This window comes from Rhipicephalus microplus, chromosome 8 (genome assembly GCF_043290135.1).
Source record: "Rhipicephalus microplus isolate Deutch F79 chromosome 8, USDA_Rmic, whole genome shotgun sequence".
NCBI classification, from domain to species: Eukaryota; Metazoa; Arthropoda; class Arachnida; order Ixodida; family Ixodidae; genus Rhipicephalus; species Rhipicephalus microplus.
In genome coordinates, this window is record NC_134707.1 from 67456343 (window position 1) to 67476578 (window position 20236).

The 20236-nt window shown below is 47.1% G+C and overlaps 1 protein-coding gene across 1 annotated transcript in view; it reads right to left on the reverse strand.

Annotated features, from left to right (window-relative positions):
* Positions 1–12606: 12606 nt before the first annotated feature.
* Positions 12607–20236, reverse strand: part of LOC119165463 (female-specific histamine-binding protein 1-like) — a 47863-nt gene continuing 40233 nt past the window's right edge. The window contains exons 3-5 of the mRNA XM_075870569.1: positions 15709–15788; positions 14272–14358; positions 12607–12922 (exon numbers count right to left, since the gene is read on the reverse strand). Coding sequence (XP_075726684.1) covers positions 12795–12922; positions 14272–14358; positions 15709–15788 — 295 coding nt within the window. The 3' untranslated portion in view covers positions 12607–12794. The remainder of the gene's footprint in view (positions 12923–14271; positions 14359–15708; positions 15789–20236) is intronic.

The following is a 20236-nucleotide window of genomic DNA, read 5'->3' on the forward strand; positions in this document are numbered from 1 at the left end:
TTCAGTGCTCTCTCATATTGCTGACAACTGTGTCGTTGCATAAATTGGGCAAAAAAGCAACACAGAAAGGCTGTCACAATAAATACACCAACATGGGTATTCTCCTGCAAACAAAAGTCGGCACTGGTCCTGTCATTACCCGCCTTCCTTCTCTGTTTGCCTGGTTTGTGCTGAAACAGCCAAACACCTGATTAGTTAGATGAGAAATATTAACGCATCAAAACTATAAGTGCTTGCATCAGCAACTACACAACAGCGGGATAACCGCACCCCTGCCACACAGCAGCAAAACATAATTTGAACACGCTGGCATTGTATTATTTTATAAAAAGCAACTCTGGCAGATTACAAAATCTCACATCGTGCATGCAAGTTTTCTTCAAAGTCAGGCGTACAATGTAGGTGCTGGCCGGTACATTATTAGTTACAAGCAAAGGCGTCTTGCAGGTACACACACAGATTGCACGAATACCTCTCTCTCTCTACACTAGGCACACACATATCTTTTAACAAGCATATGCCACTGTTTAGGGGCTTAATTATGGGGCACTGTCTAGGGGCGTTTTTATGTACTGCTATCTTTTCTAATGCGTTAGGTACTGAAACAAAATAAAAGCAATATTGCGTTCAAGTACGTATGTGGGACTGTGTTTTTTGCGCAACAGTTATTAGTATCTTTATTTTCATTATTACATTTTTATTTATTTCATAATATAACAAAATTAAGGGCTTAGGGGAACATTGGGTTTGCTTGATTGTGAAGGGACTCGAGAAGTGAGAAAACTCAAACGAAAAAATTTATTTGAGAAAAAACTGAGCACTTCACAGCCGGACGGAGCATTTCAAGGGTAGGCCCTAGGTAGTCGCGAGACTTGATATGACTCATCTCAAGCTGTGGCAGTTGAGGGAAGGCAATATCACCGAGAAGCAGTTCCAAAATATATTTTGGATGATGTTTTTTGATTCTTTCAAAATAAGGGCTGCACAATTGTGATCCAGCTAAACCAAAAATGGCGGCCACGAAGTCATGAGACAGAAAATGAATATAGTTGATTGTTTGAAAAATTGCCCTTAATAAAAGGAAGAGTTATGGAGTGCTACGTAGCTTAACTCGCAGTAGGAATTTTAGATATACATATAGATAGTTTAAAATGGACAATGTTGCAAACACAGATATTGGTTAAATTTTTTTGCAGCACAGTTGAAGCATCCATGTAGAACTGAAGCGTCAAGAGAAGCTCATGCGTCTTCACTTTATTGCACTTTACTTTGCTTGTATGCGTCCATACGGCCATGATATATTTTAAGCTTTTGTTTCACCTATAATCTTCTTATTCATTAAAGCTGGCCCATTATTGTGCCTTATGTAGCACTACAATTGAAGCGTAATATGCATGGTGGTCTGAAACATTGCTTTCGAAAATCTCAGAACGACGCAGCTTTATACACGACCATCCGAGCATCAATGATAAGCACCATTATGTGTCCGTGCATATCAGTTGTGCTCTCATACTTAATTATTTTTCTGACCACTCCCTTCACCTCTACCTATGCTGTAGGGCAGCAAATCATCAACCTGGTTGAGCTACCTGCCTTTCTTCTGTCTTCTTCCTCTCTTTTTTTCTGTTCGACTTCTTTTTCCCGTGTACTTCACAGAGACATTATTTATGTGCATGAAGATTCACTGCTTATCGTAAAATAAAGCAGAGAGGCAATTTTGCTTCATGCATCTGTATTTTAAATTTGCTCTCTTGATAACTTGCATGAAAGCTAATAACCATGTAGCTCGACATGTGTGTGGTCGCACCACCAGATACCAGGTGTTCATCTGTTAATTCGCGTTCTAGAAAACCTGACTCTAGACCCGAGACGTTCATTTTGCCGTTTAGTTTTTTCTTGTCACGCCGCGCACACCGTGTTGCTTGTGGTTATTTTATTGGCTGTGTGTATACTGGTTCAGTGGGCCGTCTTGGCTCTAGGTCACCATTTATTCTGTGATATAAAAATTCTTTGCGTATTTACTTAGCGAATTAGCATGTTTTAAGAGGAATAACTAAAGGAATAAACTTTGCAAGTGAGCGCTCGTCCTGTAGATGTTTTTTTTTGTTTACGTGCTCGTCATTTTAACACGGGACTAATTATTTCTGTATATATTCACTTTTTTATCACTCTACATTTTCCTTCTTCAAATTTTGTGGCAATTTATTTCTGAATTATCGACATTAGCACCACGTACAATCACAATGACATTACTTTTTCTGGACGCGGTGTAGCACCACCACGGATCGAATGGTGTTCTTATATCAGACTGCCATTTGAATCTAGTGACATGAACGTCTCTGGTCTTATTAGTCTGCTCGCACTCCTTATTTTTCCATATTTCCGTAAGAAAATTTCTGTATTCTCCGTAGAACTTCCTTAAGGAAGTTTCCGTATACGCCATAAAGCTTTCCAAATTTCCACATTTTTCTATATTTTCCGTAAGTAATTTCCCGTATATACCACATGACTTCTCTATCTTTCCATATCTCCCATAAGAAATTTGCCGTATGTTCCATATAATTTCCATATTCTTCCATTTGTTCCTTAAAAACTTTTTCCTATACGCCATACAACTTCCGTATGTTTCCATAAAAATCCGTATTTATTCCGTATAGCTCAAAAGGAAATCGTATGGTGTCCATATGTTTTCCGTGGGATTTCATACGGAATATTTCAGTAGGGGTGCTTGTGCAAAATTTAAGAATGGGGTGCTTTGTAGGGGTTTCTTTGTTATCACGCCTAATCTTAATTCTCTGTACGTGCGTTACATGCTGTTTGTTCCAGCGCTAGAGTAGCTCATTCTCTGTCAGGTTAATTAGGTCTTGATCAGACACTATGCCTCGGGAACTGTTCAGGGAGCGGTGTGGTGTGATAGGTACAGGTGATGTTCCAAAAGAGGTGAGTTTTGTCAGGTTTTTACACTGGGTCTTGATTTGGACTTCAAGAAGAAGGTCCCCGCTAGCCATACGTGTAGCGTGACATCCTAGGCCTAATGTATTGGTGAGGCATTTTGAAACGACAAACGGAGAAATGGTTCTTGCGTTCTTTTCTTGCGTTTCAAAGTGGATCACAAGGAAGCGCGGGAAATTTTCTTTCGGCTTTATGAATACATTTAGTGTTGCTTCGGTGCACCTCCTCTTACGAGGAGGGCGATAAGACAGTTTAGGAAATGAAAAAGAGGCCATAAAGTATATATAAGTTGGGCCGCCATGCTAGCCGCCCACCATCGAGCCCAAAGAGGGGACGCGGCAGCACAAGTATGAAGGCATGCCAGCGCCAGCTGTACACAGCCACTATAACCCTATAATATTTGACCAAGAAAGGGCACATACACAAGGTTAACCCTTGCCGCCTGGAAGATGGAAGTAAACAGAAGTGAGGAGATGACAGGAAAGATTGAAAGAGAGAAAAGACGAAGATCAGGAGGGATAGCGAAACAGGAAAAGGCGACTGCCGATTTGCCCTGGGTGGGTTAGCCCAGGGGTGCCGTCTACGTGAAGCTGGGGCCAAAGGGGTATGTTGCCTCTGCCAGGGGGCCGTAAAGGTCCACTCTGTTCGGAGTACGTGGGCGGGCTCGCCACAGTAGAAGCTGTTATGTCTGCGAGTCCACAGCGAACGTCCGTGCCTCTGAAAAAGGCAATCTGTGTCAAGGCCAGCCCGCCTGACGCGAACAACTCAATGGCGTAAACACGTGCGGCGCCTTTCTGGCGCGCACGTGCTGTGAGTCAGTGCAGCCAGCGAGCCCGTCAACAACCGGCGTCTTCCTGTCGGGGGGGGGGGTGACGCAAAGCGCGGCGACGTCACTCGTCCTTGGGTGCAGCCATCTGCAGCGCAGCCTCTCCAGATTCGATGAGAAAGAAGGAAGCGGCCCAGCGGCGACCCCATTGGAGGAGTCTGGCCTCACGACCAGCGGCGCTTCTGGTTGGACATTTGGGTTGGACCCGGGGCATATAAAAGAAGCCCTGTGGCACGTCGAGAGAGACCCATTTTAGAGCAGACCTATGTGTTAGCTTGGCTCTTCGAGTCTCTGTCGGCCCCGTGCCGAATTTGTAACGCCTCTGTATATATGCTGTACATAAACCTTGTTTAACTCACCGTCGTCTCATCCGCTCGTCTATCAGCTCTGCGCAGAAGCAGTCGCGAGCTGAAAAACCTACGCTACCAAACGGCTGGTGACCTTTCCGGCGGAGTTCGAAGCAGTGGCGCCTTCGGGACCGTATTGGCGTCGCCGTCTTTTGAAACAGTGGTTGCAGCGGTGAGATTCGTAGTGCCCTTCGTAACATCGTCGGAGGTGCGCTTCGCAACAGTGGTTGGCAGCTGCGGGATCGGCCGGCGTCAGCGACATCGATGCGGTGAGTGCCTGATGTTTTCCCCTCAGTTCACCAGACTACTCTAGCTCAGGTTGTAGTAGTTTAGAGAAGGGCTGTGTGAAGCATTGAAGTGAGCTTTGATCGTTTCAAGCAAAGTCGAAGTGCTTTGAAACCAAAGTTAATGCGGAGGGGGTAAACACGGGAGTGTGAAAAATTGCTTGCGCATCTTGCCAGTTGACTTATAGTGGGTACGGCAAGAAAATGTTCATTAGGGGCAAACAGCGAGAGGCTAGTGTGAACGATGGAGAACCTCAAAGTGAAGGAACTCATCGAAATTTGTGAGGAACTCGGCATTACTTTGGGCCGTGCGAAACGAAAGCAAGTGATCCTTGAGATCATGAGAGATGAAGGAGTTTCGGCTGAGGAAGTCGATGAGGCCTGGGTGGATATCAAAGCACGCCGCGAGGAGGCTGAAAGGCGAGAAGCTCGCGAACGTGGAGAAGCTGAAAGCCGAGGAGCTCGTGAAAATGCTGAAAGGCGAGAAGCTCGTGAAGAAGCTGAAAGGCGAGAAGCTCTTGAAGAAGCTAAAAGGCGAGAAGCTCGCGAAGAAGCTGAAAGACGAGAAGCTCGCGAACGGGAATAAGCTGAAAGGCGCGAGCGTCGCGAGCGCGAGGAGGCCGAGAGACAGGAGCGCCTCGACTTGAAACGAATAGAATTGGCAGTCCTACAGTGTTCGCAGGCACCTAGCGTAGCTTCTTCGACGATTCAGGTCAGTGGTTTTAGAATTCGTTACCAACTGCCCCCGTTCGTAGTAGGCGAAGACATGGCGAAGTATCTCGTAAAGTTTGAACACGTGTGTGAGTGAAACGCTTTGGAGCAGTCTCTTTGGGCGCAGAACCTGTTAGCTCTTCTCCCCGGCGAAGTGTCCGACGCGATAACTTGCTTGTCGAGGGAAGCGTTTGAGAGCTATGACGAGGTTAAGGAAGTGCTCTTGAGATGTTATAAGTTGTCACCCGAGGCTTTCAGGCAAAGGTTCCGGTATGCTAAAAAGGGAAAGAGTCACACATTGACTTCGCATTTCGTCTTAAAGCCGATTTAATTGAATGGCTCAAGGGCGAAGGTGTTTATGACGACCGCGATAAAGTGGTGGAATGCGTTGCATTGGAGCAATTCTACCGCTGCATCGAGGAGGATGTCCAACTTTTGCTGCAGGACAAACTTGGTCAAGTACAGCTAAACAAGGCAGCAGAGCTAGCTGAGGAGTATTATACTCGCCGAAAGTGGCATAGCAGGGCAGTGCGCGTTGAAAAGGATGAAAGCAAAGAGGGCTTTTCAAAGAAACCTGATCAACGGAAACCCGCTCCGCACCGTAATTTCAAGAAGGACCCGTCTCTTACGAAGGACATTGTGGAGGAAGGGCAAACAGATGCAGAGAAATCGAGTGAGGTTCCTAAGCAACGCACTGATACCACACGGGCGTTTGAATCACGGAAGCCACTAATCTGCTACAACTGCAAAAAGGAAGGGCACATCGCGTTAAACTGTAAGCAAAAGTTTGCTTTCGCAACAATTCGAGAATCGGAAAAGAAAATGTGGTTGTTAGAGCCGTATATCCAAGAAATTAGTTTGAATGGGAAAACGTGCCGAGCACTTCGTGACTCAGCGGCATCCATGGATGTTGTCCATCCTTCATTGGTGTCTCCGGATGAATTTACAGGAGAATGCGCGTGGATCAGGCAAGTCGCCGAGGAGCAGAGTGCTTGTTTACCAATCACCACGGTTACCATTGAAGGCCCGTCCGGTAAGCTTCGCACCGAAGCGGCTGTGTCTGCCGCGCTTCCCGATCGTTTTCCTTATCTTTTTTCTAACAACTCAGAGCAGCTTCTCAAAGAACAGGGTAAATCGTTCTTCCCCCACCTTAGCGTACATAGCCCTCACACGATCGCAAGCGCGGAAGCTTTCGCAGGTGCTTGATCTTTTTCAATGCGGTGAACTCTCAAGTGACCTTGTCGGCGGGTCGACGGAACCTCAGAGAAGAAATTTTCCGCGTGAGTCATGTGAGCAGTCACGCGAGCGGCCCGTCGCTGAAGCGACCGGCGCGGTTTCCGTAGCAAGGGGAGACGACATGGCGCCATTGAGGCACAGCGAGAGGGGTGCAACGCTCTCGCCTGTAGCGGAAAGTTGGAGTGAGCTGTCGAGGGTTGATCGAGAAACGCTCATTCGAGAGCAGCGTGAGGACCTCTCGATTAAAGCGCTAATGAAAAGCGTAAACTTGGGAAAAAAAAAGAATGTTTCTTCTTTTGAGAAAGCAGGGGTTTTGTATCGGAGCTACACAAATGCACAAGGTCGCAAGTATGAGCAGCTCTTGGTACCACGAAAGTATCGTCGCCAACTATTGGAACTGGCGCATGAAAACGCATGGGCAGGGCATCTCGGCAAAAAAAAAACCAAGGCTAGAGTTTCCCTTGAGTTTTATTGGCCGAAATGCTGGAAGGATATTGAAGACTGTGCGCTCATGCGACACTTGTCAGAGAGCGGGGAAATCCACGGACAAGTGGAAGGCACCCATGAAGCTTGTGCCAATTATCACAGAACCGTTTCGGCGCCTAGTAATTGATATAGTCGGGCCCTTGCCAGAGTCAAGGCAAGGTTGTCGGTACATCCTGACGGCTCTGTGTGTAGCCACAAAATTTCCGGAAGCGATACCCCTTAAGGAGCTCATTTCTCCTCATGTCATGGATGCACTGCTATCTATATTTGCACGCGTCGGATTTCCTTCTGAAATTCAATGCGACAATGGTAGTGTCTTCACCAGCTGCCTTACCTCTACCTTTATAGATAAATGTGGAATAAAAAGAGTGCACAGCTCGATCCATCACCCGCAATCTAATCCGGTAGAGCGTATGCATTCCGTTCTGAAACGGATACTGAGAGCTCTCTGCTACGAGCACAAATGCGACTGGGAAGCGTGTATTCCTCCCGCTATGTTCGCTTTGAGATCAGCTCCTCATGAGAGCACTGGTTTTAGCCCTGCAGAGCTTGTGTATGGCAGGAGTTTTAGAACACCATTGCGAATGCTACGCGAGTCCTGGGAGGGATTCGATGAGGACTCTAATGTAGTTGTGTATGTTTTAGACCTCCTTCAGAGGCTCGGAAAAACGAAAGATCTTGTGGAAAGCCACATGAAGGCTGCACAAGTATTGTCGAAGGAGTACTACGACAAATCGGCGAAGAAGCGCACATTTGAAGTTGGTAGTCAAGTAATGCTGCTGCGGCCGTCCAAAAAAAAACAAGCTTGATGTTCATTGGGAGGGGCCCGCCAAAGCAATATCGACGCTCTCTGATACCAAATATGAAGTGAAATTAGGAAGGCGGCTGAACAAAATTTACCACATTAACGTAATAAAACCATACGTTCAACGTCAAGTGAACGTAAATCTGCTGTTGAATGCTTCAGAGGAAGAGGGAGACGAAATTTTGAGTTCTATTGATGTAATCGAAAGGGGATCGGAGGTAATCTTGGAGCAGTTGAACCTAGAGCCTAGGTTAAGTGAACTCCAGAAGGAGGACCTGAGACGGATTGTTTCCGAGTTTCAAGACGTGTTTTCGGACCGTCCCGGAAACACGACGGTGATCGAGCACGATATCGAGCTAACTTGTGAGGAGCCAATCCGTAGCAAGCCGTATCGTTGTTCCCCCGTGCAAAAGCAGATCATGAAAGAGGAGATCGATAAAATGCTGGAGTTGGGAGTCATAGTACCGGGCGAGAGTGACTATACATCCCCTCTAATATTGGTTCAGGTGCCAGGAAAAGATCCGAGGCCATGCATCGATTACCGGCGTCTTAACGCAATAACTCGAGACCAAACTTACCCGATACCAAACCTAGAGGAGAGGGTGGAAACTGTGTCACAGTCCAGCTATATTTCCACGTTAGACCTCGTGCGAGGGTATTGGCAAGTCCCCCTTACAGAGCGTGCTGGCCGCTATGCCACATTTGTTTCTCCATTTGGAACGTATCGTCCACTTAAGCTGAGTTTTGGATTAAAAATGCACCCTTTTGTTTTTCAGGCTTAATGGACCGCGTTCTTAAAGGCCTCTCCGAGTTCGCTCTGCCGTATCTTGACGATGTCGCCATCTTCTCCAACAACAGGGAAGAACATTTCGAGCATTTACGCGTCGTACTGAACAGGTTGAGAGAGGCTGGCCTTACCATAAAACCTACTAAATGTTACCTAGGGTGTGGCGAGGTGTCTTACCTGGAGCACGTTGTGGGGCGTGGCCGGCGTAGACCTTCAGAAATTGAAGTAGCCGCTGTCGTGAACTATCCACGACCAACCACGAAATCTGAGATAAGGGCATTCTTGGGCCTAGGTGGGTACTATCAGCATTACGTGCAAAATTACTCTAGCATTGCCAGCCCTCTAACTGACGCCCTTCGAAAATCCAAGCCGGTTAAAGTAGTATGGGACTCAAAAAAGGAGAATGCGTTTTGCCAGCTAAAACAGGCCCTAAGCGAAAAGCCTGTTCTCATGGCACCCGATTTTTCTAAGGGATTTGTGATTCAATGCGACGCGAGTGATCGCGGCATGGGAGCTGTATTGTGCCAGGAAGACAGTGCTGGTAACGAAAGGCCTGTTTTATATTTAGGTCGAAAACTCAGCGGCAGGGAAGAGGCGTACAGTACCTCTGAAAAGGAATGCGCTTGCCTCGTATGGGCCGTTCAAATGCTAGCTTGTTACGTCTCCGGTTCGAGGTTTGTGGTTGAAACGGACCACTGTCCTCTAACCTGGTTAAATAACATGTCGCCTAAAAGTGGCCGGTTACTAAGGTGGAGCATGATACTCCAACAGCACAACTTTGACGTTCGCTACAAAAAAGGAAAGCTAAACGCTAATGCAGACACATTGAGTCGTGCGTTTTGTTAGTATCTTCTCCACCTTTCGGTTTCTCACTGGCGATTAGGGGCAAAGTTTTGACCTCATCACGACCTGAGCTGAGCATTGTAGTCCAGAGTGAGCTCAAGGAGCCAACTTTATGTTCTATTCTAATTCGTTACGTTGTTGTACATGTAAAAAAAATTGAGCTCTCATTTTGAGAGTCTTGTGTCTCACATGTGCCTCTTGATGTAGAGGGAATGAAATTCCGATAGACACGTAGCTAGGTATATGTTGTACTATACTTTGTCTGGTGTTCTGTAGGGTGACCGAGGGCACTTGCTTGTGTCGTGTGTTGTCTGTTGTCGAACCGTTCTTGACAAGTTGCAGAACCATCGACAAGTGCTGAAACCAAAGATCGTCAGAAGAGACGAGCGAAGCTGGTCAACAAGTTGTGGCGACAAGCCAGTGGAGCTGGGATCCGTCCTCAAGATTGGGATGTGTTCCCGGAACGCAGTCTGAGCTGCATTCTCCCCATGGCCCTGGAGGCGAACCTGGATGGACCTGGCGAACGAGCGCGCCTGTCATCTGAGCCCCGTGGAAGCAGCTCGTCTTTTCGGCGCATTGTCTGGCGGCGGGGGTGCTGTTATGCCTGCGAGTCCACAGCGAACGTCCGTGCCTCTGAAAAAGGCAATCTGTGTCATGGCCAGCCCGCCTGACGCGAACAACTCAACGGCGTAAACAGGCGCGGCGTCTTTCTGGCGCGAGAGTGCTGTGAGTCAGCTCAGCCAGCGAGCCCGTAAACAACCGGCGTCTTCCTGTCTGGGGGGGGGGTGACGCAAAGCGCGGCTACGTCACTCGTCCTTGGGTGCAGCCACCTGCAGCGCAGCCTCTCCAGATTCGATGAGAAAGAAGGACGCGGCCCAGCGGCGACCCCATTGGAGGAGTCTGGCCTCACGACCAGCGGCGCTTCTGGTTGGACATTTGGGTAGGACCCGGGGCATTTAAAAGAAGTCCTGCGGCGCGTCGAGAGAGACCCATTTTAGAGCAGACCTATGTGTTAGAGAGGAGAGCTCGGCTCTTCGAGTCTCTGTCGGCCCCAGTGCCGAATTTGTAACGCCTCTGTATATATGCTGTACATAAACGTTGTTTAACTCACCGTCGTCTCGTCCGCTCGTCTATCAGCTCTGCGCAGAAGCAGTCGCGAGCTGAAAAACCTACGCTACCAAACGGCTGGTGACCTTTCCGGCGGAGTTCGAAGCAGTGGCGCCTTCGGGACCGTGTTGGCGTCGCCGTCTTTCGAAACAGTGGTTGCAGCGGTGAGATTCGTAGCGCCCTTCGTAACGTCGTCGGAGGTGCGGTTTGCAACAAAGCATAACGGGCGTCGATTTGGCGTCCGCCAAAGGTCAGCCTTATTGGCAGTGGCGAATAAGGCTGACCTTTGGCATGTGGGAATGTAGATGCCTGTCGTCTTTTAAAAGTGTCCCAAGTCGTCAGGGAAGTCTCCTGGTTTTCATACCAAGTTTGGGTGGAGTCTTCGAGAAAGAAAAAGAGGTTGCGCAGCTTGTCTTCCTCCGACCACTTGTCACATGATGCGACGTAGGTGAATGATATCGTCGACCACACGGCGTCAAACATAGAGGCACGAGTTGGCAATACCACGGGTGGACGTTCAAGGAGCGATACTCCCAAGTTATTATTCTGGGTCTGGCTCTCTTGATAAACCATAGGTCGGCTTTGCAGCGGCGGTCTTGGTAACGGCGTGTAGGGCTGGGGCGGAGGTGACGGTGTGTAGGTATTCGTGCGCGTGACCAGAGGCATCTGGCTACGAATGGCATCGCATGTCATCACTGCGTGCTGCGGCACTGGTTGCAAGACCATCTGGGTCGGAAATGCTGTTCCGAGCGTCTGATGCAGCTCGTCGCGAAAGACGCTTGTCAGAGGTGCAACGTGTGGACTAACCGCAGAGAGCAACTTCTGAAGTTCTTCGCGGAATATGGTCCGTATGGTAGCACGAAGACTATGAGTGTCTAGTATATCGAAGTCCACGTTCCCGAAAAAACAGCACAAGCTGCGGCTGTATTGTCTGGCTCACAGGTCAAGTGTTTTTTCAACTGTTGCCGCCTCGATCTGTCACAAATTCTGCAACTGACTTCGGCGGGTTACGAATGAGGCCGACGAACAACTGTTCCTTCACGGCTCGCGTCAGGTACTGGAGTTTTTTTTCCTCAACCATACTCTCGTCAACTTGTGGGGAGATCTTCTGCATTTACTCGACGAACAGTTACAGGCTCATAAGGGTGCTGCTGACGGGTCTGGAATATGGCGTCAGCCTGTTCCTTTCGGCAAGCATGTGGGAATGTAGATGCCAGTCGTCTTTTAAAAATGTTCCAAGTCGTTAGGGAAGTCTCTTGGTTTTCATACCAAGTTAGGGCGGAGTCTTCGAGAGAGAAAAAGAGGTTGCGCAGATTGTCTTTCTCCGACCACTTGTTACATGATGCGACTCTCTCTAACCTGTCCAGCCATTCTTGCGAGTCCTGGCAAGCGGAGCCATGAAACTTCGGTGGTTTCTTTGGTTGTTCTAACGTAAAAGTAGCGGGAGCAGTGGCGTTTGCCATCGTTTAGGATGGGCTGCCACGTGTCGTTCGGGGTCTAAACAGTCCATATCCCGGAGGCAGTCCCAGGCGACTTCGACTGGTTCAGATTTCTCCCGAGTTCTCTGCCTTCACTGCTTCGGTGCGGTCGTCTTTGCGTAAGGGGCTAGCTTCACGGCTTGAAGGGGGTGTTCCAACCATAAGCACCTCCACTAAATGTCACACTTACGTGGCGGTCTTGGCCCGTAAGCACGGAGACGAGGTGACATGAAAAAAAAAACTTTATTTGAGTGAACTTGTGCCCATAAAAGAATTGCGTGAAAAAAAACTCTCGGTGGCCTCGAAACGGCCTGCTCGGTTCAGCGTCGGCGGAAGGAATACCCCTGCTCTCTTCGCCGGTACACATCAGATTATCACGTGGTCCCACTGCTTATTAAAGGCATGCCCAGCTCGCCAGCGGTGGGACGACGCGTTACCGACGCCACACTGTAGATAAGCTGCAGACGGTGCTGTGCGACGAAGTGGGCACCAACATAAATGCACGTGATAATATGGTCTAGGTTAGCTCTTTGTTAACAGAAAATGCACAAAGGGGAGAGTTATTCCGGTGACGTTGTGAATCGACACGTGGTTTCTTTCTTCAACCAGGACAAGCAAAACTTTTCCTGGTTGATGTTTTCTTGTTATTCCAAATTCAACGCACGATTCACATTTACAGCGTGTATTTAAGACATGTTGTGTCGGTATGGCTGCTGCTCAGACGTACAAACATCTCATGATTGAATATCAAACGCTGTTTTGCGCCTACAAAATGTTTTATTTCGGAGTACTGCTAGGTGGCGTCATTGACTAAAATGTACCAAACACAAGAAACGTAGGTGAATGATATCGTCGACCACACTGCGTCAAACATAGAGGCATGAGTTGGCAATACCACGGGTGGACGTTCAAGGAACGATACTCCCAAGTTATTATTCTGGTTCTGGAAAGCAATCTCTTGTGAATACGTCCCGTACCGAAAGACCAGCAGCGTACTCATTGAACTTTTCCAGGCAACTGGTTGGAACATTGTTAGAATCTTTGGCCCATAGTTCGTAACCTGAAATGATTGCAAGGTACAGATTAATGTCACGGTCTACGACAAACAGGTTTCTTAAGCCGAAAAACCAATGTCTTCATAACGGCGTACATTGATGCATGGTTATGAAACAATTGAAAAAAAATATGCTTCGCGGTTGCGTTTGTTGTAAAATACCAATTATGGAAAATTTTTAGATTACATAAATATGAACTCAAAATTATTTAGCGAGTCATCTTAAATATTGTCCGCAAGTGGTGAGGCACAACAATTATAGTTCAAAGTGTAAAAAGACCTGGTATGCTAAATGACGGTTCCAAGCTAACAAAACGCCTCACAATAACCATGTACGCACATGACGCAATTCGTCCAATGTGTTTTCGTTGCACTGTACAAATAATTCGATTGTTGTCCGTAGCTTTGGCTGTTAGCACTATATTCAAAGGCAATGTTTCCAGATGATGCTGCTTAGTATTACTGTGGCTCGGTTCATCACCCATCTTTGGCGTCACCCATATTTTCTTGAGTTTATTATGCCAGAGAGTTTGAGAAGCATGCACGATAAAGGTTTGGCGTTAAATATATAGCGAAAGGCGTGTTATGTATACGAACTCTAAGGTGTAACTGTTTAAGAAAAACAATATCAGTAACCACCTTCGTATGCACGTATAAAAGTTGCCACTTTTAACAATCAATAGCGGGTGGAATACATTCATTTTTGTCCACTTTATATGTTTTTCTCTAAGTTCGCAGGAAAAAAAATATTAGTAATTCGATGCCCCTGTGGTGATAACCGGACTGCAGATTGCAGTTTTTGTGGATTAAGCTAAGAGCTTTATTCAGCCAACGAAGCGTCTTCATATACATGGCTGGTGTTTTGTACAGCGATGTCTGAGATAGCGCCCAAAGTGAATGTGGAACAACATTAAAGAACAACATTTAGATCACACTTGCTCGCAGAGCTTATCTTACCTTTTCTAGTATATGCTAACAGTTTTAGGTGTTGAAACATTTGTGTCATTTTGATCAATGATACAAGTCTACGAATAAAGGTTAGACAAAGCTTCGCATGACAAAAAAAAGTTACATGAACTACTTTCAAGGGCACTTCTTTTAGATGCCTCTACAACACGTGCACGAAATTATAAATAAGAAAAACATTCATCTATACTTGTCGCAAAAAAGAAACTCGAGAACGGTGCTCTATGTTAAGGAAGAGAAGAAACAGATAACAGGCAGCTCATCCAGTTATCTAGTAACTCAATTTTTGAAACACTCTAAGTGAATACTTCAGGAAAAATGCACGATACTTTCGCGAGAACGCTGTGTTACAATTTCTGGTATGAATGGAAGTCACTGAAATTACGTACCTCCCTCAGTTCCGTCTGCACCAAGAGCGTAGACCACGTAGCAATCATTGTCAGAAAATGCGAGGACGTCTGTGAAAACTTGTCCATCTACAAGCGAACATAAAAAGTATGCTTAGTGCATAACTGAAAGAAGCGTGTGAAAGTGTTTGGAATAGATGCAAAAAACATTGTGAAAGTTTATTATCGAACTTATTTAATTATAAGATCACGGTGGCTGCAACCTTCAACCTTGGGGTATGCATCTAGTTTCGTTGCAGTTGAGCCACAAAACTAGGGTAATACTGCTTTATTTGACTATGGCTTTTTTTTGCGAAACCCTTGAAGTGCTGACAAACATCACTGTGAAACAATACAGTGATTGCGCAATGCTCTCATTGTTTGTTGCGGTGGTTAATTAGCACGAGTCAGAATATTGAGCAAGAAGCTAACCAATGGCGTATACAATTAGGTTTAAAGCTTCAAATTTGTGGAATTGTGACCCTCGCTGTTAATGTGTGAAAAATCTCATTGCTTGAAAACACACAGAAGCGATTTCTATACTCCGTAACAGAATGTGCAGGTCGTGTAATCTTGAGAGAACGTCAAACATAAAAAAGCGATTTAAAAAAGAAAAAAATATAATGCCATTCACCTTACCGCAGGGAGCTGGTTTAAAGCAGAATTTTTCTCTTGATTGTAGTATATACGCGTTCACAAGCGAATCACATGCTGGTTGCGCCAAGAATTTAGACACCGGAGAAAATGCGCTACACTGAGTGAGAGTCTACTTAACAAGATGAAAACTAATACAGACTGCTACGATGGTGAACAAGACGGATTTTAGATACCGTTTCTTTGTTGGGGAAATATTAATTTTTCACTTAATTCACTAGCAGCGCATTTCTGCTACCCCTAATGTTGCTCTTGAGGGCAAAAATAAGACAAATCTGAGTAATGTTGCAGGAATTAAGGAGAAAAATTTGTACCCTTATACCGTGATAAAACAGCACATAAATAAAATATTTTCACATAAACACTATAGCTTGCAATACTTGTACATGGGTGTATTTTATAGCTGTTTCTACTGCAAATACCAGCAGCAGTGCCTTCAGAACTATAGTGATTCCAACAACGCTGGTGATATCATTTCATGTTTGAGTGACGCACCTTAGTGAGTCTACCAAGCGCTTCATTAAACATTTATATCACTGGATAGACTTATTGGTCATATCCTCTTCACATATCAAGAGAACAGAACAAGTACACATTATTTCAGAGGAAGAAGCAGTGTCCTTACAGCTAGCGCTGGCTCAATATTTCCATTCGCTCAAAACGCACGCCTGAGATCTTCCAGCTTTATCCAGTCAACGATAAGTAGGTGTTTACCATTTCGGATTTACGCTTTGTGCATCCAAAAATACCGTGCACTGGTACAGGAGGCATAACAGCAAAACTTACCTTCCGTCACGTATGTGATGGCGTTTTCTTTATTATAGCCGTACATTTTAACAGCAGTGGCCTTTTCTTGAGAACCTTGGCTGAAAGGTTTGTAGAAAAAGGGTGCAGGTGTAATTACAGGCTCAGTTTCATGGAATAATAATTAGGAGACACAATATTATGAAGCAATTCTTTTACAAAAATATAGTTTTTTCAACCATAATAACAAAGACAACCAGGATATTATGGGAGGTTTGGCCCACGAAAACGAGGAATAAAATTAGCTCTGCGTTGTCCCAGAAACGTATATAGTGCCAGTATGGCCATCTTTTTTATAGTGCTGAACGCGCTGTGCATATAACGGAATAGTATGTTTGCCAGATATTTAACTGAGTAGTTTCCTTGTTTTTCTAAATATCACGGTCACGAGGTATCCCGATCTCTGAATACTATCATTATACAACACTGGTGCCGTTTTGCATAGGGCGGCTGTTCAATCACCATAATCCTAGAATAATACGCATAGTCCTCTCGTGGAAACAGATCAAGACAAGTTCTTGAGGAAGCAATATATGCATTCTAAAAATTTAGAAAAAGTTTAAAAATGCACCAACTAGTCATGTTGACTTTTGAAAGTGGTATCCAGATAATCCAATTTCGGTGGTATGACTGTAGATGGAGGGGTCTCTTTCATGTTAAAATTGTTTGCATTACTCAGTTGGACGCTTTCACTTTACGATATCACAGCTTTTGCTCGAATCTGAACTGAGAACGCCCGAGACGCAACATTCTCAACAAGGCTACTTTGTTCGAGGTTTCTACCATGGGGTCAGAAGTTTTCGTTCAGAACAAATACCCCATAGGTTTATGTGACGCACGCTCATTGAAGTGTAGAAATGCGAAATGCGAAACTGTGAGTTAGCGCCTAAGTTCTTTGTGCTGTAGCTTTCCACAAACGAACGCGATTCTGAGGGTAGTATCCTATTCCGCTGAGTAAATAACTTCTTATAGCATTCATTAGGCGCAAGAATTTCTAATTCAAGCCCCACAGAACAACAAGATATATATATATATATATATATATATATATATATATATATATATATATATATATATATATATATATATATATTGTAATGAATTAATGAATCTGAGTAACGGACGCTCTGCTGGCAACGAAGAAGACGATGATGATCGGTGGCTGCAGTAGTAGCTCGCGCACGCCGCTCGCCATTAGCCAGACCTGTCTGATAAAGGACATTTTGCCAAGCTACGTCTGAACCTTTCTCGACGTACAACACCTCTATTTTAAGTGCTGGAGGAGCCGGGGTTCCCATCAACCTGGAACTTCCCAATCGGACGCTACCCTCACCGTTCACCATGACTGCTCCTGGCCCTTCTCAAGCTGCCTCACCAACGACAGTCTACTGTACTGGCGCGCCTCGGCAACGCGACCCACCAATCTTTCGCGGCAACGATGAACAAGACGTCGAGGACTGGCTCGTCGAGTACGAAATCGTAAGCGCTTCCAACAAGTGGAACGCCTGCGACCAGCTCACAAACGTGCGCTTTTACCTCGCTGATGTGGCCAGCCTCTGGTTCAAGAACCACCAAGGCGAAATTACCAACTGGTCCGCCTTCAAGACCACCATCTCCGCGGTCTTCGGCCGTCCGGCCGTGCGCCGGCTTCGCGCGGAACGGCGTCTCCGTAGTCGAGTCCAGCGCAGGGACGAGACCTTTACGAGTTACATTGAAGATGTCTTGTCCCTTTGCAAGCGCGTCGATGAATCTCTAACCGAACGCGACAAAATCAAGCACATCATCAAAGGAGTTGACGACGACACCTTCCAGATGCTCGTCGCTAGGAATCCACAGACCGTCACCGATGTTGTCCACCTCTGTCAGGAGTACGACGAGTTGCGTAAGCAGCGTGTCTCGACGCGCAGGGCCGCAGAAGATACGGCTGAAGTTTCCGCCCTCGTACACGACGTCGCTGCTGATCACACCGTCTTACAGCCCCACCTGTCTCTGGCGCATACCGGGGCACCGGGTCATCCTACCCTACGACGCTGCCTACATACACGGCACCCCATCCCGTTTCGCCCCCTGCACCTTCTGTCGTTAACCCAAGGCGCACCTTGGATAATCGACCCATCTGTTTCGCATGCGGTTTCGTGGGACATATAGCACGCTACTGTCGCCGTCGCAACTTCCAGCCTCCAGACCATGGGAATTCCGCAAATTACCAGGCTGCCCAGAATCCCCAGCGACCATCTTCTCCTATCACCGACTCATTGTCCCCACGACGCCCCGCCGATTCTCGCCGGTCATTACCACCCCGTCGCCGATCTGTCTCCCCAATGCTTCGGCGGACGAGCCCCGCTCGAGAGGAAAACTGACAGCCGCAGTTCCGGAGGCAAGAACTGCGTCGTCGTCGAACTTTCTAAGACCTCCTCTTTGTCCGTCCAACGAAATTGATGTGCTAGTAGAAGGTGTTGCTGTACGTGCACTTGTCGAAACAGGCGCCGTCGTTTCTGTAATTAGTGAAAAACTGTGTCGCGATTTGAGAAAAGTTACAACGCCGCTTACGAATCTTGCTCTGCGTACAGCCACCTCCCATTTCATCGCGCCGACAGCTCAGTGCACAGCACGCGTTCTTATTCAAGATGTTTGGTACGCCGTCAACTTTGTTGTTCTCCCACGTTCATCTTACGACGTGATACTAGGATGGGATTTCCTTTCTACCCATCAGGCCCTCGTCGACTGCGCTCGTGCTGAACTCACGTTGACGAATCCGTGCCTTGATATCGACCACCACAGTCCCTCGAAAGTGTTTGCCGCAGCTGACGTCCGCATCGCGCCGTTGTCCGCCGTCCTAGTGCCTGTGTTTTCCCCTGCTGCCACTAACTCGACGCTCCTGTTCCAACCAACTATAGCTAGTGTGCAACACCGAACCATCGTCCTCCCGTTTGCCGTCATCAACTTTTCCAATGGTTCGGCGGTACTTTATGCGTGCAACGTTTCTGCTTGCCCGTACATCCTGCTACGCGGTGAGTGTCTGGGAAGCCTCGAGACCTTAAAGTGTATTTTCGAAGACCCGATCTATCCAGACAAGCCATTTCTACCGACTTGTGCCATCACACCCGCAACTGACGCTAATGAACCTATGGATGTATTCCGCAAGTCCATCGATTGTAACCTCACGCCTCGGCAGCAGAAACAGCTGATCAAGCTCCTACAGCGTTTTCGAGCCTCGTTTGACCACAATCAGCCTTCCTTAGGTCGAGCCTCATCTGTTGTACACCGTATAGATACCGGTCAAGAGACGCCATTACGGCAGCGTCCATATCGTGTGTCAACTACCGAACGCCGTGCCATCAATGAACAGGTTGACGACATGCTGACACGTGGCATAATCGAACCGTCAAGCAGTCCCTGGGCCTCTCCAGTTGTGTTGGTGAAGAAGAAGGACGGATCCATCAGGTTTTGCGTGGACTACCGGCGTCTCAACCGAATCACGCGCAAGGATGTCTATACGCTGCCACGCATTGACGATGCCTTGGACTGCCTACAGGGAGCCGAATTTTTCTCTTCTTTAGATCTCCGCTCTGGATACTGGCAGGTACCCATGGCAGAGGCCGATCGTGAAAAAACTGCTTTCATCACGCCCGACGGGCTTTACGAATTCACAGTGATGCCCTTCGGCCTCTGCAACGCGCCAGCTACTTTCGAGCGGATGATGGACTCTATCCTTCGAGGCCTCAAATGGAACGTTTGCCTTTGTTATTTAGATGATATTGTCGTCTTTTCAACTGATTTTGCAACCCATTTAACCCGCCTCGAGAAAGTCCTCGCGTGTATTTCTGCCGCGGGGCTGCAACTGAATCTGAAGAAGTGCAATTTCGCCGCTCGAAAGCTTACGATCCTTGGCCACGTGGTTTCAAAAGACGGCATTCTTCCTGACCCTGCCAAACTTACAGCCGTTTCAGCGTTTCACAAACCGACCACCATGAAAGAGCTCCGAAGCTTCATAGGCCTTTGCTCTTACTTCCGGCGCTTCGTCCGCAATTTCGCGACGATCATCGCTTCTTTGACCAAGCTCCTCGCCGGCTCCAGAGACCTTTCAGCCTGGTCTGCCACCTGTGACGACTCTTTCAATGAACTGCGCCGCCTCCTCACGTTGCCGCCTATTCTGCGACACTACGACCCATCGGCACCCACAGAGATCCACACCGACGCTAGTGGTGTCGGGCTAGGCGCTATTCTTGCACAGAAGAAAGACGGCTTCCAAGAGTACGTGGTTGCCTACGCAAGCCGAACTCTTAGCAAAGCCGAAAGCGACTATTCTGTCACTGAAAAGGAATGCCTCGCCATTATTTGGGCGATAGAAAAATTTCGACCTTACTTGTACGGGCGCCCTTTTGACGTCGTGACTGACCACCACGCCCTCTGCTGGTTGTCGTCATTGAAGGATGCAAGCGGTCACCTCGCCCGATGGGCATTACGCCTCCAAGAATATAATATTCGCGTGGTCTATCGCTCCGGCCGG